Source organism: Balaenoptera physalus, assembly GCF_965194825.1.
Source record: "Balaenoptera physalus genome assembly, chromosome: 8".
Classification (NCBI taxonomy): Eukaryota; Metazoa; Chordata; class Mammalia; order Artiodactyla; family Balaenopteridae; genus Balaenoptera; species Balaenoptera physalus.
Window position 1 is genome coordinate 2233910 of NC_138887.1, and position 22950 is coordinate 2256859.

At 47.8% G+C, this 22950-nt stretch overlaps 1 protein-coding gene across 2 annotated transcripts in view; it reads right to left on the reverse strand.

Annotated features, from left to right (window-relative positions):
* DDC (dopa decarboxylase) overlaps positions 1-22950 on the reverse strand; it is an 82701-nt gene that overhangs the window by 26092 nt on the left and 33659 nt on the right. For both annotated transcript variants that reach the window (XM_082473267.1, XM_082473268.1), the window contains exons 5-8: positions 17979-18113; positions 16021-16164; positions 5401-5467; positions 84-178 (exon numbers count right to left, since the gene is read on the reverse strand). In XM_082473267.1, the coding sequence (XP_082329393.1) occupies positions 84-178; positions 5401-5467; positions 16021-16164; positions 17979-18113 (441 nt within the window). The remainder of the gene's footprint in view (positions 1-83; positions 179-5400; positions 5468-16020; positions 16165-17978; positions 18114-22950) is intronic.

Below are 22950 nucleotides of genomic sequence, written 5' to 3' on the forward strand. Positions count from 1 at the left end.
ATATCAATGTCACACCCTTGTAAGGAGAAGTCACTGGTCGCAGGATACCTTCTAAAAACGCTCTTGTGGAAGAGCACACTCACCTCCACTCCATTCAGAAGATGCCGGAACTCGGGGCAGATGAAGGCGCTGCCCGCGTAGGCAGCGTCCACGTGCAGCCACACGTCCTCCTCGTGACCTGAAGCCCAGAAGCGACCTGTGAGCACTCGGAGGGCCGCCCTCACCCCGGCGTCAGAGCACCTGTCCCAGCCCAGCATCTTCTCAAATACAGTCTGTCAAGAGCGTTTGTTGGCCTGATGTCTGCATCCCTGACAAGCAGTGACTCTGAGGCAGAGGCCGTGTGCTACTGGCCCCAACGGTGCCTGGCACGGGGACCAGAACTCAGAGAACGCGTGGAGGTGAGGGGAACCCCTGACTCTCGGCGTTGACCCTCATGCCCAGCAGAGCTCGAAGGGACCAGCCTACCCCACACCACCAGCCCGTCCACCCACATCTACTCCAGGTAGGTGCCATGCTCTGCCCTCCCCGCCTCGCCCTCGGGGAACTTTCTCCTCGATTCTCTTGGCTCTGAAGTCCTTCCCACAAGCATCTCTTAAGGCTGGGACCACGCAGTCCACACTCATCTCTCCACCCCCACAGGAAGTTCAGTCATCTGCTTTGCGCTTCCTGAAATCATTCTCGGCTCCCTTCATGAATGTGATTTCTGTGTTCCAGCCGTACTGGAAAAGTCTCGCAGGAAGGGCACCTGCCTGACTTTGAGCTGGGATAGAGTCCCGTCTAAATATGGTCCCTCGGGACTTCCCTGGCGGTCCAGTGGTTAGTGCTCCGAGCTTCCACCACAGGGGACACGGGTTCGATCCCTGGTCGGGTATCTAAGATCCCACATGTTACGTGGTGCGGCCAAAAAAAAGTAAAATAAAAAATAAATGTGCTCCCTCAATTCGAGCATATCTGGGCTCAACTCCCATCTCCAGCCACCCAGCCGCCGTGTGGTCTTACTGCCCTCCTGCAAGCTCGTTCCCCTCTCAGCAAATGGAGATGAAACAGCACCCAGACCTTGAGGGACAAACTAGGTAACACTCGTACGTGCCCGTCACGACACTAGGACAGACTCAGTGAGGAGCGACGGGATCCCCGTGATTATTTCCTGCCTCCGTGCTGTAGACTTCCCACGGCTGTGAAATGCGCAAGCAGGAAAGGTTGTGGGTCTGCAGCAAGGGGTGGGCGTCCTTCCCTTATGGGGGCGGAGCTGCCCCGGGAGCGCCAGGTCAGGGCACCCTGGCAGGGGTCCGTCGGCGCCTGCATTTGCGCTGGTGGATGGATTCACGGTTCACTTTTGCGTGCGTGAGGCTGATTCATCACGCACGACGCTGTGAGGAGTGAGGGGTGGCTCTGAGCTCTGCTGATAAAGGACAGAAGAGGCCATTCAAAGCCTCGATTCAATTTGATCTTCAGGATGGAAGGGATGAAGCCTTTGGTTGGATCAAGATCAAATGTGTCCGGGGGGGTGGTGATATTGCCACAGAGGATCACGCTGAGTGAGATCCTAAAGCATGTTTTACGGGTTCATCGCTGCACTCAGACCAGCCTCCCCAGGCGCCCGTGGAGCCCCCCATGGATGTGGCCGTGAGCCAGGAAGGGAGAAGGGGGATCAGGAAAGGACAGGACGGCCGTCACCGCTGCAGCAATGCTGTCATCTGTTGCTGCTACAGCTCAGACCTGCTGAGAGGAGGGAGACGCTTCAGACGCACGTGCAGGATAGACACAAAATCTCAAGGCAGGTCTGTGCTCTCCCCGGGGCCATGGGAGCTGCTAAGGGGAGCTGCATTTTCTAATGGAGGCACTTGGGTGGAGTTTGACTACCTCCGGCTCAGGACTGAGCAGCGAAGGGTCAGGCAGACAAGGCAGGAGGGACGGAGCCGTGAGGGCTGGAGGAGGGGACGGAGTCTGGGAGCTGCAGACGGGCTCCCCTTACCCCTCGGCCCTCACTCTGAGAGAGGGATGGTTGTAACACAGTAAAACCCACAACCCCTTACCTTAGCCGGGCCTACCCCGGGACAGACAGAGGAGAGGAGATCTGACCCGGAACCCCCAGGACGGGGCTGTAACGATGCCAGCCCCCAAGGCTCTGTCACTCCAGAGGGTACGGGAGATCCAGGAGGGGCAGTGGGTGGGGAATGATGGGGGGCCGCTCAGGGTTCCGAAAGCGGGGCACCAGAAAGAAGGTGGCAGAGAGAACTAACCTTACCCCAGAAGAGCTCTGGCCTTTGCCCTCGGCTCCAGGGAGGGGACCTCTAGCCCCTGGAAGGCCAGGCCTGAGAGGAGTTGTGGCCCCCAGACGGCCATTCCATGTCAGTTCTGAGTCCTGGAGGACTGGGAACTAAAGGTATGAGCTGGACATCCGGGAGGGGCTGGGGAAGGAGGGCAGCCTCCCGGCAGGTGTGTGACACAGCCCAGTACAAACCCTGACACCGAAGGCTCGGCAAGCTTCCCTGGCAGGGAGGGCCCGCTCTCTGGGCCTACTGTCACGCATCAGGGCTGGTGGCGGGGGGGGCCAGGGTGACCTCACAGGAGAGGACGACCGAAGCCCCAAGTTTGGACCCTTCCCCACTCTGCCCCAGGCCCCTCCTCCTGCCATAAACCGTAACCACAAGTATGCTGTCAGGTGTGGAGCATCAAACCTGTGGGAAGTGCTGGAAGCCCTGACCTTGGAGTTGGTGTCAGGACCAAGGACAGCCTTTGAGGGACTGGATTCCCTCTAACCGCGTAGTTGGCCTAAAACCCCTGCGGGAGGAACTTCTAGACGCCCGTGGGGAGTGGATTCCCAATGGGCTTCCCCTCTCTCCACGGGGAGGGGAAGAGCCTCCAGCACCACAGCCACATCCCAAGTCTTACGTGTGATCGGCCGACAGCACAACCTGCCTTCCGTGCCCACCGAATACGGCGGGTATCTGTAGGGGTCAGGGGTCACTGAGACCCCAAGGCCAGAGCACAGGAGTCGCATGCCCCAGGACGAGGCCCACCCAGCACGCAGGCAAGGCCGCCTCGACGGGGAGGTTTCTGATGCGTCCAAGAGGGAAGGGGCAGCCCCTGTCCTTCTCGGGCCCCCACTGCCTTGCCTGTTTCCTTCCGAGGCCCCCGTGGACGGGAGCAGCCAGACCTCCTGCATCATCTGCTGCATCCCTGCCAGGCACCCCTCCCCCTGCCACACCCCTGGGACCCCCGCTCCCACTTTCACACCGCCTGCCTGTCTACCTGCAACTCTCTGCTTTCTGTTTCTCACCCTGTTCTCAATAAAATCTGCCGGGAAATTCCACTGACCGGTCCAAGAGGACCAACTGAAACAGCCTCTCTGGCAAATTGTTTGGAAAGGAGCTAAACAGAAAGTGTCTTTCCTAAAGCAGCAGTTGGGAGAAAACCAAGTTTTGATGTGCCCTCTTGGTCACGCAGTGGTGTGCAAATAAATAATCTGAATTATTTTAATGGTTTAGTCCAATCACACGGTAGAACAAGGCGGGCCTGGGCCTGTCTGAAGTTAAAGGGTGCTAAACATTTGGCGACTTAAGTAAATGACGTCAGAGGAGGGGAAGCAGGTGAAAGGCGCTCATTCACCGTGAAGTCACCACTGATGATTAGTAAGAGCATGGCTGGTAATGAATGGAACTGTCCAAATCGACTTTGTGGATAAACCTCAGCTGCGAGTGGAGCTTTGCGGCACTCGCCACGCCTGCCCACAACAGCCTCGGCATCTGGCACCATACGCATCACCCCAGACCCGGGAGCAGGGGGAGCCCCAGGACATCAGGACAGCCAGTGCTGGGGCGGCAAGACCATGTGGGCTGTGCCCGGCAGGGGACCCGGCCCTCTAATCCGACGGCCCTGGAGTGACATCAGCCGGCCGCGGGCCAGGACGTCCAGTTCCCAGCCTGACATCTGAGTCCAGGGGCTCAGCGCCCTGTCCTGGGACCAGGGTTTGCAGCTCGTGAGGCCACCGCTGCAGCCACGACTGGCTTGTCCCTCCTCCCCGGCTCCCAGCCCCCGGCCCTGCAGCCCCGCCTCCGGCCAGCTGCTCGGACAGACATCTGCCACGGTCACAGTTGGGGGAGCCCATGGGAAGGGGCCAGGCCACACCAGCGGCCACTTGACCAACCAGCCACCAGCTCCTCGTCCCCCAGAGCACGAAGGCCCCTCTCTCGCTCTTGTCTCGCGCCCTCTCCATGCATTAACTCGTCCACTCAGAATCCCATCGCTTTACAATAAGCGTTTCCATCTCTACTTCGCAGATGGCGACGCAGCTCAGAATTGAGGCACACGGCCTCAAGGGTGGCCCGGGCTGCACCACGGCTGCCCGTGACGGAGGCCTGCCCAGCCCACTCCATCAGCCTTCACTCACACTGGGGGAGAGAGGGTCCACTCCCACACCCTGTGAGTGTGGTCCACAGGCAGACCCAGGTGAGGAGAGGCGAGAGGCCGCTGGGGTTCCACAGACGGGCAGTGAGCCAGGTCCCAGTGGCCCAAGCCACAGCTCGGCCACGAGACACCTAGACCCTTCTGATGACTCCTGCCACCCGGCCCTCCCCTTCCCGGGGCAGCAGCTCCGCCTGCAGCGGTGGCACTGGCCCTCCTGCCCCGAGGACAGAGGAGGGGTGGGTCACAAGCCAGGACCCCTGCCTGAGGAAAGGCTTTCTGGCCACAGAAAACCTCCTGGGCCTGCTGAGTTCCCAGGGCCTCAGCTTAAAGAAGCCGCTTATTCACGGCTCACCTTTGAATTCTCTGAATTCTGGTCTCTTGGAGAAAACCTCAGTGCTCCAGTGAGGGCGGAGGTGAGGTGGCCCGGCAAACACACGAGGCACACACTCTTCTTGGGAGAAATCCAGTTTTTTCATATTGATTTGCTTAATCACTTTAATTTGCTCAATTATATTCAGGAATTCCAAAAAGGCAAAAAAAGATGCTGGAAGACCTACTCCAAGGACAGAAAATTCTCCTGCCATCACACACGCGACCCTCTGAGAGTCTGAAGAGCTGATTCTCCTCCACCGGGGGCAACACAGCCTTTGTAATCTGACATCACTGTTATAGTTTTCTTACCAATAGCGTGTCGGTACAGCTAAGCTTAGCTTTTGTCCAATTAGCCCGAATTCTGAGTTTATGGGGTTCAAGCTAAGGTGGTTTGTGTCACTGTAAACACGAGACGAGTTTGGCTAACTATCCTGCAATAAGTTTAATGATGTTTATATCATATTAATATATTTTATTACTATATAATTATATTACATTTTATATACTACATTACGATATGAAGTTAATATTATGAAGGAGAGACCAAAGAGGCAGTCTACTGAAGTCCCCGGATATTGAGAACATTTTTCCAAAAGAAAATTGTAATCAGATACTCACAGATGGGACCCACTTCTAAGAGGTTGTCAAAGGAGCAGCAGGACGTGGTCCCCAGCGTGGCCACCACCTGGAGAGCAGGAAGCAGAGGTCCTTTCAGCCCTGCATCATAGTCACTGCCGTAACCCACACACACACACAGCTACCACCCCTACCCAGATGGGGCCCAGAGCCTGAATCCACATGCTGGCTGAACGTGTGCTGGATGGAGAGGTGAGTCTGTGGATATGTATTTAATATTTGCATGGAAGCATCATAACAGGCTGAGAGAAACAGAGCTGGTAACAGAAAACTAGGCTGTGAGATTACAAAGGGCACTGGCACAGATTTCCCGGGATGCCGAGGGATGGGAATGAAGGCCTGGACCACGTGAACAGCATTCCCTGTGTTCTGCTTTATTGATAGAAGTGTATATATTGACTATAAGGATATCCTTCCTTCCATGAAGTAGGGAGTCTGGATTTTCTTAGCTGAGTGTGTGTGTGTGTGTGTGTGTGTGTGTGTGTGTGTGTGTGTGCAGAGCAAGCACACAGAATGAGGCACACGTCATCGGCCAGGCTGGGGCTGCTCCAGACCTCGTGGGATGCTTCTTCTGGATCAGCCTCCGGGTCAGCTCAGACTTTGACCAACAGCATCACTCACTGGCTTTCACCTGCTGCCCTTCTCTCTGAATGATACTGTTCCCAAAGATTAACTTCAACCCTCAGAAGATGAAGCTTTGCTCTCCTAAGGAAATTCACGACCCTGAAAATAATTCTTAAAGGGTGTCCTGAGAAAGCTTTGAGAACAGTTGGTCACCCAGCTGGGAGATGTGGCTGGGAATTCTCTATCCTCTCATTTCTGTTCCCTGAGCTCCCTGCAGCTCTGTGATCACACCTGCGCACCTGACATGTAAATTCCCGCTCACGAAGCTGTCTCTCCCTCCTGACCCATGAAACTCTTGAAACCAGGGTCTACGTCTTACTTCTTTGTGTTGCTCGGAACTCACACTTTGCTGGCACAGAATAGGTGCTGAAACGTTTGCTGCATGCAAACGTTCTCCAAATGATCAAAAAGCATCTTATGTTTCCAAACCCAAAGAGCCTAATTGAGTTACAATGGCGGGTACAGTCTGGATAATGAAATTTCTCTTTCGATGTGATAAGGCTGTGAAATTTCATTCAATCTGTGTGGCCTTTATGGAGCCCCCAGCAATGCTCTGTGCCCTGAGAAGAGAGACACAGGGGTCAGAAACACACAAGATAGGAAACCCGAGAACCCAGTTGGAGGCCTCTCTGGTGCATTTTGCCTGCAACCACCTGCGTGTGACCTGAAAACCAAATGTGTCTTGCAGAGAGAATCAAAGTGCTCTGGCCAGGGAGGCATGGGTTCTGCTCTGTGATGGCTCAGCTGACACAGTCACCTGGGCCAGAGAGTGTTGCTTTGCTATTCAGGTGTGGCGAGGCCAACAGGTTGGGAGGATATTGCCACTAAAAAGATAGCTCGTTATACCCATAGGGAGAGGGGATGCCATGCCATGCAGAGTCACACAGGGAAGCAACAGGGTCAGTCAGGAGGCAGAGAGAAGGGAAGAGGTGGGCGGGAACCATGGGTTCCCTGCCGAAAGGAACAGGTGAGGCAGAGCAGGCAGGCTTAGGATTGACAAGAGTGAATTATTTCAGATTATTTCAGCAGGCTGTGAGGCACAGGGACTGCCCTGGTTGTCTGGTCCTTGGCTCTGGGGGGATCAGGGAAGGAGAAGTGTGGTCCGGAGTGTGAGAGACTCATAAAGGGGAGGTGGGCAGGGCTTGTGGGCTCCGAGTGGCTGGTTTGCTTAGGAAAGGCTCACTTGCCTTTCAGCTCTCCGGAAACTGGCTAGACCTCCAGGGTCAGCAAGGTCCTTAAGACATCCAGGCATCAGCAACACAGAAAATAAAAAGGCAAGATGAATACACAGACACTGAAGCTGAGCATTTGGGGCAAAAAGGCTGGGGTTGGAGGCCCAGTTCTGCATCACATTGGCACCTGCTGGATTTTTGTTCTCTCACTTACAACACAAATGCACTAGACCAGGACCTGCCCAGATCCTAAGGTCTGCGGGTGTAGACCTTCCAGCCTCAACGTTTCCCGAGGCTTCTCAACCCCTTTCCTCCCCACCTCTGTGTCCATCCCCTCCCTGGTCCAAGTGCCAAGCATTCTCCACGTCTGCTTCATCTTGACAAGATAAATGACTTAGTGGGAATCCAAGTCAGTGAGCCATTTTTCTCTGGTGTTTGCAATAAATAACTGAGTACGAAAATGCTTTGTCTAAGGGGCCTAGTTTGGTAGGTAGAGCATGGAACTCTTAAAATGCTTTGTCTATGTCATAAACCATGTAGCTTCAAAAAACCAAAGGATGATTAAACCTTCTTAATATCACTTGTAATTTATTTTCTCAATTTTAAGAGTCTCTTAGGAATGACGTTTCTGTAGTTCAGCAATTCCTTCAGTTTCATCTCATTTTCCTCAGCTAAATTCTAATGGAAATAAATGCCATACCTTCTGTTTTTAAAATTACACCTAAACATTAAAAATTATGAAATTGTTGTTAAAATTATTTTCTATTAATGTGTACACAAGAGTGTGTCTAGAACGATTCCACCAAATATTAGTACTGCTTGTCTCTTATGATGAGATTTGGTTAATATAAACCCTATATTCTTAGCTTGTTATGTAGTTATTGACGTTTTTGTTCTGAGCGTGGAGCATTTCGTAAAAACAACAAGAAAACGCTGCGCAGTCCTAGGAATGGCCTCAGGAGAGAACACGTCTCAGCCAGGCCTGGGAGATTTGCAGAGATTATATTCAGTCATCACGACCCTCCTGAGCTGGATGCCTTCAGGGACCCCTACTTTACAGTTGGTTTAAGTGAGTCTCCTGTGGCGGGGTCCGGGGGTGGCCCAGGGACACGCAGGCAGGAGCAGACCACAAGGTGAGCCCAGGTGTGTGAACTCTGGCCCTGCCGCCTAGAGAACGCAGCACGCTGGACGGTGCCCGAGGCCCTTCCAAGCGACCCCAGCCCTTTGCGGCTCCCCGGGGCGGCACGTGGGCGGCACGGGATCCAGGCTCTCGGGAGGCTGTTCCAGGCGGGCGGGGGGGGGGGCCCTGCGTGCCTGGTGTTCTAGTGGCTGTGAGTCAGCTTCTCCTCATCCTCAGACACCGCTTTAAAGCCCAGCACCTGCTCCGCTCCGGGCTCTGATTACCCCAGCTCAGCTCAGTGGTGCTAACCTGATTTCAGGCGCTCTGCAGGGGCCTAATCACATTTGTGCAGGGGGAGACGGGCGGGGCCTGGGTGGGCGCCCCATCTCTGAGAGCCCGGGGCGGTCCTGCTGTTCCCCTCCTCCTCCTCTGCCGTCCTCACCGTGGGCCCGATCTGCTCTAATACAAGCCCTGCAGGCTCCGCCCTCTCCCTCGGGCCTGACCTTATCAAGTCAGGAAGGCAAACCATCGAGATGAGAAAGGGAAATTTATTACAAGCCACAGCGAGTTTGTGGAGGGATAGTCATTCTGATTTCCCAGTTCAAATCTGCGCAACGTACCCGTGCCCTGAGCGGCGGGTCTTGACTTTGAAGGGGCTGCAGCCTCTTCGCGAAATCATGAAGGAGGTGGGCAGGGCTTGTGGGCTCCGAGTGGCTGGTTTGCTTAGGAAAGCCTCTCTTGCCTTTCAGACCTCCGGAAACTGGCTAGACCTCCAGGGTCAGCAAGCTCCCTAAGACATCGAGGCATCAGGGTCTGCAACTCAGGATCGGGCACAGAGTTACGCATGTGCAGAACGATAACCACCAGCCGTTTGTTTCAATGGGAATAAGCAAGCAACATGTCAAAGCTCAAGCCACCCTCCTGCCCGATCCAGGGGTGGGCTTCTCTCTGCAGCTTCACAGGCCCTTGACTGCCCCTTTAAGATAACAACCAGCTGCATCTCCTCCTGTATCCTATGATCTTTCCCATCTCTGTGCCTTACGATACTGTGTTCTTTCACAAGACAGGCACGTGCCCGCACGTCCTCCAGGACAGTGGGCTTGTGTGTTACCTCTTAGCAAAGGCTTCACTGACGCCCCCTACTAAACTCATCGTACCCTCTACCCCTTGTCCACATGCACAGTCCTCATCAAACGGCACAAAGATCAGGGATACATCTGTCTCCCTCCAGGAACATTTCAGGAGGAAAGGGACCACGCCTCTCCACAGATGCCCAGGGCTGGTACAGGAAGTGCTCTAAGGAAACAGGCACGTTATGCAGGTCAGACTATGGGTTCTGGTGAGCTGCGAAACCCTCTGCTCTGAATCACAGGACTTCGAACACAGGTCACACTGCACCTGGGTGCAAACGACTGTTCCCTTAATGTCTCCACTTTAGCAAATAAGATCCTTGAGGCCCCCAACTTAATCTCAGCACCCACAGGCCCAGTACGTCGAGGGTGTTCATTTGTCAAACAAGTGAGTGACTTAGTGAATTAACATGGAATTGTTGCCTATTCCATCACGAGAAGCTTTGAAATGCAATCAGTGGAAGTATCTGGCACCTGCTCCTAAGGCCATGAACTTGTCCCCTTTTGCTTGAGAGCCCACCATGAGGATCGTAAAATGTAGTCGATGGAAGTGTAGATGCCTCTTAAAGGACACACATAAAATGTTCCAACAGAGGTCTTGGCCACCCTGAAGAGCTCACAAATGATGCTTATTTCAAAGTCCTCATAAACACAAAGGCACAGAGTAGCAGCCAAAGTGAAACATGGCACTACCTCTGAAGTCCCACCACAAGATTATGAGAGTGTGGACAAGAATGTCACCTGTCACATCAGTAAACAAAGGATGTTGTGGCCATCAAACCATCAGCACTGCAGCCTCCCCCAGCTGTGCACCCTGAAGGAATTCAGGATGGAGAAAAGACTAGATAGTTAAGGTGCGTATCAAAGGAATGGTTTCAATGAGCCCAGACTCTTGCATCTTCCCATACATAGAAAAGTGCTAAATTCAAAGCCAGATGTTTAAAGTACAGTCTATACAATCTCTTCTAGAAAAATAGAAGAGGAAGGAACCACTTCTCCAGTCTTTTTATGAAGCCAGTATTACCCTAACATCAAAACCAGAACAAGACTATAAAAAAGGAAAACTACAAACCAATATTACTCATGAACAGAGAAGCAAAAATCCTAAAAATATTAGTAACTAGAATACAGCAATATATAAAAGGAATTACACGCTATGAACAAGTGAGATTTATTCCAAGAATGCAAGGCTGGTTTAATATTTGACATTCAATGTAACCCACCTTGCTAACAGACTAAAGAAGAAAACCACATGACCATGTCAATCAATGTAGAAAAATCATTTGACAAAATTCAACACTAATTCATGATAAAAATTCTCAGAACTCTAGGAATAGAGAAGAACTTTCTTAACCTGGCAATGAACACCTACAAAAACCTAAAGATAACATCTTACTTAATGGTGAAAAACTAAATACATTTCACTTAACATTGGGAACAAGGTAAGAATGCCCACTCTCATCACTGCTATACAAATAGTACTGGAAATTCTATCCAGTGCAAAAAGGCAAGAAGAAGAAATAAAAGGCATACAGGTCAGAAAGGAAGAAGTAAAACTTTACCTATTTGCATATAGCATGATTATCTAGATAGAAAACCCCCAAGAAATCCATTAAAAAAAAACCCTCCTAGTTTAGCAGGGTTACAGGATACAAGATCAACATACAAAAATTAATTATATTTCTACAAGCTACAATAAACACATGGACATCAAAATTAAACATTCAATACCATTTACAGTTGTTCAAAAATAATAATTCTGTAGGTATAAATCTAGCAAAACATGTACAGTCTTATATGATGAAAGAAATTAAAGAAGATTTAAATAAATGGAGAGACATATCATGTTCATGGCTTGAAAGACAACATAGTAAAGATTTTAATTAGCATATAGGGCAAAGGGAAAGTCTCAAGAGAAATTTTAAAAATATTTTTAACTCAATGAAAATACAACTTATCAAAATGTGTGGAATGCAGTGAAAATAATGTTTAGAGGGAAATTTATAGCATTAAAGGCATACATATACTAGAGAAGAAAGGAAATTTTAAATCTATAATGTAAGCTTCCACCTTAGGAAACTAGAAAACAAAGAGCAAATTACATCCAAAGGAACTAAAAGAAAAGAAATAATAAGAATTAGAGTAGACATCAATGAAATTAGGAACAGGAAATCAATAGAGAGAATCAACGAAACCAAATGCTGGTACTTTGAAAAGATCGATAAAATTGATAAACATCTAACTAGGTTAACTAAGAAAAAAGAGAGGACACAAATTACTAATATTAGAAATAAAAGAAGTACCATCACTACTGATCCCATGGATGGTAAAAGGATAGTAAAAGAATATTATGAGTAACTTTATGCCCACAGATTTGGAAAACTGAATGAAATGGATCAATTCCTTGAAAGACATAATCTACAAAAACTCACATAAAGAAAAATAGATCCTCCCAATAGGCCTATACCATGGCTTGAACATTTCTGTGCCCCCCTCACCTCCGCAAAACCCTTGAAACCAGAGTTGTTTGTATTAGGAGGCTGGGTCTTTGGCAGGTGCTTAGCTCATGATGGCGGGGCCCTTGAGAACAGGATTGGTGCTTCTGTTAGAGACACCACACAGAGCTCCCTTGCCCCTTCTTCCATATAAGGACATGGCAAGAAGTCAGCCGTCTGCACCCAGGAGAGGGTCCTCACCAGAGCCCACCCTGGCACCCTGATCTCAGACTTCCTTCCTCCAGAACTGTGGGAAATAAATTTCTGTTGTTCATAAGGCACCTAGTCTGTGGTATTTTATTATAGCAGCCTGCACAGACTAAGATGGCCTATACCTATTAAATAAATAAAGTCAGTAAATTAATAGCCTTCCATAACAGAAAGCAGCAGGCCCAGTTTTGTTCACTGGTAAAATCTACCAAATATTTAAGAAAGGAATTAAACTAGATATAGAAAACAAACTAGGGCTTCCCCAGTGGTGCAGTGGTTAAGAATCCACCTGCCAATGCAGGGGACATGGGTTCGATCCCTGGTCCAGGAGGATCCCACATGCCGCGGAGCAACCAAGCCCATGCGCCACAGCTACTAAGCCTGCGCTCTAGAGCCCGCGAGCCACAACGACTGAGCCCACATGCCACAACTACCGAGGCCCACGCACCTAGAACCCGTGCTCTGCAACAAGAGAAGCCACCGCAACGAGAAGCCCGTGGCACCGCAACAAAGAGTAGTCCCCACTAGCGGCAACTAGAGAAAGCCCGCGTGCAGCAACGAAGATCCAATGCAGCCAAAAATAAATAAATCAATTAATTAAAAACAAAAAAAAGAAAACAAACTAGTGGTTACCAGCAGGGAGAGGGAAGCGGGGAGGGGCAGGATAGGGGTAGGGGATTAAGAGGTGAAAACTACTATGTATAAAATAGATAAGCAACAAGGATATATTGTACACAGGGACTTATACCCATTATATGGTAATAAATTTTAATGGAATATAACCCGTAAAAATGCTGAATCACTATGTTGTACGACTGAAACTAATATAATACTGTAAATCAGCTATATTTCAGTTAAAAAAACAGAAATTAAACAAATTCTCTACAATCTCTTCCAGAAAATTGAAGAAAGGGGAATGTTCCCTAACTCATTCTGTGAGGCCAGCCTTACCCTAGTTCCAAAATCAGATAAAGACATGACAAGAAAGAACTGTAGACAAATATCTCATGGATATAGATGTGAAAATTCTCAACAAAATATTAGCAAATTGAATTCAATAATATATAAAAAATAACAACCAGGTGGGATTTGTTCCAGGTATGCATAGCTGATTCAGCATTGAAAATCAATTAATATAACCTATCATATCAAAAGGCTAAACAAGAAAAAAAAATCACACAATCATATCAATTGATACAGAAAAAGTATTTAACAAAATCCAGCATCCATTTATAATAAAAAATTCTTAGCGAATTTAGGATTAGAGTGGAATTTCCTCAACTTGATAAAGAACATCTATTAAAAACCTGACAGCATACTTAACAGTGAGAAACTACAGGATTTCCTGATAAGATCAGAAACAAGGCAAGGATATTTGTTTTCACCACTCCTATTCAACACGATGCTGGGAATTCTAGCTATTACAATAAGGCAGGAAAAGGGACTAAAAGATATACAGATTGGGAGGGAAAAATGAAACAACCTTGGTTTGAAGATGACATGATTGTCTATATAGATATCCTCCCCCCTCCCCCCAAAAAAACCCAAAATCAAAATCAAACCCAAAACCTCCTGAAACTAATAAACAATTATAAGAAGATACAGAATAAAGGATAATATACAAAAGTCAATTGCTTTCTTATATTCCAGCAATGAAAAATTTGCGTTTGAAATTAAAAACACAATACCATGTACATTAACACCAAACTAGAGATAGGTAGAGAGAGAGAGAAATGCTTAGGTAAAAATCTAACAAAATATGTGTAAGATCTATATGAGGAAAACTATAAAATTCTGAGGAAAGAAGTAAAAAGAAAATCTAAATAAATGGACAAATATTCCATGTACATGGATAGGAAGATTCAGTATTGTCAAGATTTCAGTACTTCCTAACTTGATCTGTAAATTTCTCTTCAAAATTCCAGCCAATCATGTTATGGCTATTGACAAACCAAGTCTAAAGTTTATAAAGAGAAGCAAAAGACCCAGAATATCCAACACAATATATATGTATATTTTTTGCCGCGTGGCTTGCGGGATCTTAGTTCCCCAATCAGGGATTGAACCGGGCCCTGGGCCCTGGCAGTGAAAGTGCCTAGTTCTAACCACTGGACCACCAGGGAATTCCCTACCCAACGCAACACGGAGGGAGAAGAACAAAGTCAGAGGACTGACACTACCCAACTTCAAGTCTTACTATAAAGATACCGCAATTCAAGGCAGTGTAAAATTGGGGAAAGAATAGACAAACAGATCAATGGAACAGAATAGAGAGCCCAGAAATAGACACACACAAATATGGTCACCTGATCTTTGACAAAGGAGCAAAGGCAGCTTAATGGGGAGAGGATAGTCTTTTCAACAAATGGTGCTAGAACAACTGGACATCCACATGCAAAAAAAAATGGATTTGGACACAGACATTACACCTTTTACAGAAACCAGAGCAAAATGGATCAGAGACCTAAATGTAAAATGTAAAACTATAAAACTCCTAGAAGATAACATTGGAGAAGATCTAGAACATCTTGGGTTTTGTGATGAGTTTTTAGGTACCAGTGACATATTCCATGAAAAAAAAATTGATGAGATGGACTTCATTAAAAATAAAAACTTATTCTTTGTGACAAATACTTCAGAGAATGAAAGGACAGGTCACTGACTTGGAAAAAACATTTGCAAATCATACCTCTTGGTATGATACCTCACTGGTATCCAAAATATATAAAGAAATCTTAAAACTCAACAGTCTGAATCTTGTTGATGTCTCTACAATTATTTGTTTATGCTCCTGACTCCTCTGGGAATTCCTCGAATCAGGATCAGATTGTGTATAAAATCATACCCTCTGTGCCTCTCCCAGCCTACACGTTAGATATTCAATAAATGGCGCTAAATTTGAATTGATCAAAACAATTTTTTGGATAAAAAAGCTTGTCTCAAAGATTAACTCTTAAAAAGTAGTGCAAGTTATTATTACATGGCCCCTAGAGTCTGTTGAACCTAGACTGCTCTACAACTAGGAAATACCCAGATACTGGCAGGTGTGCCTCAGAGCATGGAATCCTGGGTACACAGGAGAATCTGGAAGTTGCTGTGAAGCATCTCCAATGCCTGGTCCCATCCCCAGAGAGGTTGGAGCGGGGTCTGGGCATCAGCATTCTTTATAGCTCCCCAGATGACCCCAAAGTGCAGCCAGATGACCTCACTGGGCTAGTGCCACAATCACAGCCTTTCAGCTGCCATCACACCTGACGTCCCAGTCCAGTCACCGGCTGATACCATGACCACACCAGGCATGACAGCTCCCAGCCTCCAGTTGTAACAGCAACTGTTTCTTCCCCACTGGGAAAAGCCCACCCGTGCACAAGAAAACTAGCTGCTATTTGGCTAGTTAGATATTTTAATTTTATCCTATTTATTTGTATTTTAATTAGTCACCGCTTGCTTGCAGCACACCTCTCGCAAATGATGCCTCTTAGTATCTACTGACGACACCAATCTAGGTGGAAAGTGTGTTTTATTTTTAATTCGGCTCACTCGGATGTCTGCCATGCATCTACCACGTCAAGGGGCCACGCTATGGTGTCATTTTTAACAGGAAGCAGAAGCAAGACTTCTCGGCTTAGCAGCATTCTCCAGGCTGGGCTCTCTGGTGTTACTCATTTCTGAGATTCACACAAGTGGAAGGAAAAATAAATGGAGTTTTGCTCCAGCCACTCTCAAGGAGAGGCGGGCTGACCTGAGTACCACCTGGTCTGTGACCACCGCGGCAGCCTGGAAAGTGGCCCTGCCACCGCGGGCCCACCCCTGCAGGGCCCAGACACCCCCATGCAGCCACACGAACTTACGAAGAATGGAATCAGGCCGGCGGCCTTGTCTCTCTCCAGGGCCTCCTGCAGGGCGGAAGCTCGCATGGCAAACTTGCCATCGGAAGGGATCGCTTTTAATTTCACTCCACCAATCAAGCCGGCTCTTTCCACGGAGGAATGTGCCTGCAAGAGAGCGCAAGGGTAGAGTCTGCAGCAGTTCACAGCCCTCCTGCCCCCCGCCTTCCGGCCTGGAGCTGTTTCAGGTCCTGAGGAATCCGCTCCCCAGTTTAATGACTCAGACTCTGAGAGCGAGAAGTGCTCGGCAGTACCGGGGCGTTTGCATCCATTGGTTTGAATTCCAGTGAAGCGGTGAATGCCCATTTGAAAGCATAGTTGGGATAATGATACGTAATGATGTGTCCTTAATAAGGGCACTTAATAAGCTCCGGTTCCTACTCTTTTCCTCTGAGGCTCTAAAATCCTCTGTGAAACGTACAATTCTCGGAAGTAGTTCTCCTCGTGGTTTGTGTGTCCTCTTTAACCTCAGGTGAGAAGTGAGGTGGTCAGGTTATTAATTTACAACCAGCACCTTGACCCCGTGCTCCCGGGGGCTAAGGCTCTCCTGAAGTGTAGATTCCATTCACGAGGAGGTGACAGGCGGCAACCGTCTCAGAGGGCACATCCTTGCTTGCTCCCTCGCTGCCCATTCTGCTTCCCTAACTCCTACAGGATTCCCCGGAGAGCACCGCTCAATAAACGGTGAACCCCTAAAGCCCCGCATCAGTCCCTGCTCCCGGGGAACCTGCCTGAGAGCTGCAGAAGAATTGCATCCTAGAGCCCATGGCCGTCCGGTGGATGTAAGGAACCCACCTGACTGCCATCACCTAGGATGGTACTAGCCATGCACCATCCTTGGGAGAATCTAGAAGCATCACAAATCACTTCTGTAGGGTGAAATTCCCTCATGGAAACCCTATTGGGAAAGGCTACACCCTAACATTCACAGCAACTTATCTCAGCCTAGGTTCACTAAGCACCTACACGTGCATTTTTTTCAAGTCTCCTCGTGTCTTTCTGGGAAACCAGGGAGATAGAAATAGAAGTGAATAGTTTTCTTCACGTGCAGGGAGCTCTAGTGCCTAGAGTTATAGTACACACAGAGAGAGACAGTACTCCTGATTAAGCATCAAAATATGGGTGTTGTGTTGATTTCAGGCTACATGTATTTATTAACTAGAACAAAGTTGTCACAGTTGAAATGCCTGGCTTAAGAAATTCATTACAAATATTATGTCAGCAGAGCTAAATCAGCTATTCCTTGTGGAATGGAATACTTCAGTGGTACCATTTTTCGGTGCCCTCTTGACTACACTTTCATTCATGGAGCTACTGCTCAGTGCTCTTTCCTCCTGTTCCTTCTCACACAATTCAGTTTTGTTTTTGTTTTTAACCATTTTTAAGTGGGCCGGTCACTGGAATTGACCATATGCTAGATGCCCCTATTTGCAGAGTTCTCTAAACCTTACAAAGCACCGCTGTATCCTTCACCTTAGTTTAGCCACCAGCTGGCAGAGCAGCAGTATCAGGGGACAGGAGCTTTTGTCCCTGTTTGATGGTTAAAAATAATGGCTCAGAGAACTGACGTGATGAGCCTGAGAACACAGAATTTAAAATAGCAGAGCTGGGATGTGAGCCCAGGTCTCTGAGCCCACGTCCCACATGTGTCTCCACAGCCCTGCTCTGAAGGCAGCCAGATGACCTCAACACGAGCAGGTGCAAGTGCGGTCACGGTGACCTCATGGTACATTTATGTTCTTTTCAACTTGATCTACTAAGTTCCCACCTGCAGCCCACACCTTTTCTTTAGCACAGGTCTCCCTGGGGAACTGTTCTTGGATTGGAAATGACGCTGCACGGCTTGGTTGGGTTTTGACTTGCTACCACACTAACCATTCTGCTCTGTGAGGCTCGATGGGGCTCCGGGCAACCACACCCACCTGGTCAGATGCGTAGGCCACCAGCTTCTCCATGATGGTGGCCTGTGTCAGCCCCGGGGAGGCAGCCTGCAGACATCGTGTCACTTTGGTCCGAGCGGCCAGCAGGGCCACCAGGGTGGCTTCACTGGCACTTCCCTGAATCAAAGAAAAGGTCGAAATGAGCTTCCAAGTGCAGCCAGGGAATCATCTCTAAACTTGGGAGATGCAATTTTGGGTCCCCATATTTTCTTAAAAGATGCATCTGAAATTGCCAAGTTCACTCTCCTTTCAACGGGAAAAGGCTGCACACCTGTGACTGCCACTGCAGCTCTTATTATCAATTCAACGTTGCTTTGTCTGTTTTTCATAAGATAACCTCCAGCATGTCTGAGCGCTCAGCACGTGCCAGGCGTCACCGGGCCCACTTCACAAGCACTTTCCCACGGACGCCTCCTGGTCCAGCCAGGAGGTGCTGGTCCATTTGCCCCAGAGGAGGAGGAGATGGGGCCCAGGGCACAGGTCTCAGCCCAGCTTTGTGTGCACAGCAACTTGGACAGATAAATCTGTATGTTTCTATAAATGGGATTCCTCTTCTTTGAGACTCAAAAATTGCCTTGCAGGATTTTCCTCAATCACTAATGGTACGGGCTGAAGTGTGTCCCCCCAGATTTCATACGTTGAAGCCCTAACTCCTAGTACCTCAGGACATGACCATATTTGGAGACAAGACCTGTAAAGGGATCACTAAGTTAAAATGAGCTCTTTAGAGGGCCCCTGATCCAGCCTGGCTGATGTCCTTGTAAGAAGAGGAGCTGAGGCCGCACACACACGCACGCAGGAGAGGTCGCATGAGGACACAGGGAGGAGATGCCCGCCTGCCAGCCAAGGGCAGAGGCCTCCGGGAAACCAGCCCTGTTGCCACCTTGACCTCAGACGTCCAGCGTCCGGACTGTGAGACAATCAATGTCTGTTGTTTAAGCCGCCCCGTCTGTGGTTGTTCGTTGTGGTAGCCTTAGCAAGCTAACACAACGAATGTCGACAACTTACTTTGGCAAAGTAGTCAAGAAGGATGCAAAATTGACTCTTCTGAGGGTGAGAGGAGGTGAAAGAGAATATGGATTCTGCACCCATCGTGCTAGCCCATCTAATTTGCAAAATAATCCCATTTTTAAATTTTATCATCTTAGGGTGGGAAACCTATGCTCAGAGAGGGTAACTTGCCCCAAATCAGCAGCTAGGGAGTGGCATGGTTAGGAGTGAGCCCACATCTGCCCAGCGGGAACCTCCCCACATTTATAATCACGGAATCTTAGTAAATCCTGGAAGAAACCAGGAGCTGAACAGTATTACCATTAGAAAGAAAAAATGTTAAAGGTAGAGTTTTGTTGACTATGAGAAGATTTATAAGATTTCAGGGGGGGCGGAGTCAAGATGGCGGTGTGGGAAGACACAGAGTTTACATCTCCCCACAACTAGGGTGGCTGCTGGACGCTGGTGGGGGACCCCGATGCCCAAGGAGACGGGCAGAACACCCAAGGGAACCAGTAGGACGTGGGGGGACTGAGGGGGGAGGAGAAGTGGAGGCTGGACAGGACCACTGCCCCTGAGGGGTGGCTGAGGGGGGGAGGGGTTCCCATGCCTGGAGGGACCCTCGGGGGGCTCAGATCAGGGGGGAGTGCACCCAGCTTTTTCCCTGCCCAATCGGCCGGGGAAGTCTGCTTGGCTCTTGGACCAGGTCCTACACCCTCAGAGGTCCCCTCCGGGCTGGATTGGTCCTGGGGACGTAGGAGGGAGGCCAGGAGAGAATGGGAGAGGCAGGTGGGAGGGGCCACCGGGAGGAGGGGGAGAGGAGCCGAGGGCGTTTGCCCCGCCCACTCAGGCTCAGGGAGCCTGCTGAGCTCCCAGGCTGGTCCCCCACCCTCCAAAGCCCCCTCCAGGCCATGTGGGTCCTGGGGGCATAGGAGGGAGGCCAGGGAGATCAGGAGAGGCAGACGGGAGGGGCCCTCCAGGACCAGAGGAGCAGGAGCAGAGGGTGATTGCCATGTCCACTCGAACCCAGGAAGCCTGCTGGGCTCCCAGGTGGGGTCCTCCGCCCTCTGAGAGCAGAGGCTGGAGGCAGGCCTGGGCCCCTTCTGTTCTGTTGAGCCTAAGCCCCCATCCCCCCGGCCTTTTCCAGCCCTGTGGGTCCTAAGCATAGGCCCCACCCTCCACAGCCAAGGCCTTTTCCACCTTTTATTCTCCTCTTTTTTTACTACTGTGGTTCTGTTTTACCTTCAGTTGTTGTTTCATCTATATTTTTATTTTTATTTTTTTCTAACATACCTGTTAGTTTCCTAGTCTAATTTTATGTTTTACTTTGTTATCATTCTCCTCTCTCTTTTTTTTTTTTTTTGGCCACCCTTGCACAGCTTGTGGGATCTTGGTTCACGAGCCAGGGGTCGGGCTGAAGCTCCTGTGGTGGAAGCTCCTAGTCCAAACCACTGGACTAAAAGAGAACCTCAGACCCCATCAGAGTGCAGTCTCCAAGAGGTTCTCATCTCAGCACCAAGACCCAGCTCTACCCAACAGCCTACAAAATTCACTGTTGGAAGCCTCAGGCCAAACAACCGGTAAGACAGGAACACAACCCCACTCATAAAAATAAGGAAAAAAAAATGAGACAGAAAAAAAATATGTCACAGATGAAGGAGCAAGGTAAAAACCTACAAGACCAAAAAAATGAAGATGAAATAGGCAATCTACCTGAAAAAGAATTCAGAGTAATGATAGTAAAGATGATCCAGAATCTCAGAAATAGAATGGAGGCACGGATTGAGAAAATACAAGAAATGTTTAACAAAGATCTAGAAGAACTAAAGAACAAACAAACAGAGATGAACAACACAATAACTGAAATGAAAAAATACACTAGAAGGAATCAATAAAAGAATAACTGAGGCAGAAGAACGAATAAGTGAGCTGGAAGGCAAAATGGCGGAAATAACTTCCAAGGAGCAGAATAAAGAAAAAAGAATGAAAAAAATTGAAGACAATCTCAGAGACCTCTGGGACAATACTAAATGCACCAACATTCAAATTATAGAGGTCCCAGAAGAAGAAGAGAAAAAAAAAGGGTCTGAGAAAATATTTGAAGTATTATAGTGGAAAACTTCCCTAACATGGGAAAGGAAATAGTCACCCAAGTCCTGGAAGCACAGAGGGTCCCATACAGGATAAACCCTTGGAGAAACACACAAAGACACATATTAATCAAACTAACAAAAATTAAATTCAAAGAAAAAATAGTAAAAGCAGGAAGGGAAAAACAAAAAATAACACACAAAGGAATCCCTATAAGGTTATCAGCTGATTTTTCAGCAGAAACTCTGCAAGCCCGAAGGGAATGGCAGAACATATTTAAAATGATAAAAGGGAAAAACCTACAACCAAGATTACTGTACCGAGCAAGTATCTCATTCAGATTCGACGGAGAAATCAAAAGCTTTACAGACAAGCAAAAGCTAAGAGAATTCAGCACCACCAAACCAGCTTTACAGCAAATGCTAAAGAAACTTCTCTGGGCAGAAAACACAAGAGAAGAAAAAAACCCACAAAAACAAACCCAAAACAATTAAGAAAATCGTAATAGGAACATACATATCAATAGTAACCTTGAATGTAAATGGATTAAATGCCCCAACCAAAAGACACAGACTGGCTGAATGGATACAAAAACAAGACTATATATGCCGTCTACAAAAGACCCACTTCAGACCTAGGGACACATACAGACTGAAAGTGAGGGGATGGAACAAGATGTTCCATGCAAATGGAAATCAAAAGAAAACTGGAGTAGCAATACTCGTATCAGATAAAATAGACTTTAAAATGAAGACAGTTACAAGAGATAAGGAAGGACACTACATAATGATCAAGAGATCAATCCAAGAAGATGCTATAACAATTATAAATGTTTATGGACCCAACATAGGAGCACCTCAATACATAAGGCAAATGCTAACAACCATGAAAGGGGAAATCAACAGTAACACAATAGTAGTAGGGGACTTTAACACCCCACTTACACCAATGGACAGATCATCCAAACAGAAAATAAATAAGGAAACACAAGCTTTAAATGACACAATAGACCAGATAGATTCAATTGATATTTATAGAACATCGCACATAAAGTGGCAGAATACACGTTCTTCTCAAGTGCACAGGGAACATTCTCCAGAATAGATCACATCTTGGGTCACAAATCAAGCCTCGGAAAATTTAAGAAAATTGAAATCATATCAAGCATCTTTTCTGACCACAGTGCTATGAGACTGGAAATCGATCACAAGAAAAAAAATTGTAAAAACCACAAATACATGGAAGCCAAACAGTGCGCTACTAAGTAACTGAGAGATCACTGAAGAAATCAAAGAAGAAATTAAAAATACTTAGAAACAAATGACAATGAAAACACAAGGACCCAAAACCTATGGGACGCAGCAAAAGCAGTTGTAAGAGACAAGTTTATATCAATTCAATCTCACCTCTAGAAACAAGAAAACTCACAAATAAACAACCTCTAGTTGCTTTAGGTGTAGGGTCTACACCTAAAGCAACTAGAGAAAGAAGCACAAAGAAAACCCAAAGTCAGTAGAAGGAAAGAAATCATAAAGATCAGAGCAGAAGTAAATGAAATAGAAACGAAGAAAACAATAGCAAAGATCAATAAAACTAAAAGCTGGTTCTTTGAGAAGATAAACAAAATTGATAAACCCTTAGCCAGACTCATCAAGAAAAAAAGGGAGATGACACAAATCAATAAAAGTAGAAATGAAAAAGGAGAAATCACAACTGACACTGCAGAACTACAAAGGATTATAAGAGACTACTACAAACAACTATATGTCAATAAAATGGACAACCACAAAGAAATGCACAAATTCTTGGAAAGGTACAATTTTCCAAGACTGAACCAGGAAGAATTAGAAAATATAAACAGATCTATCACAAG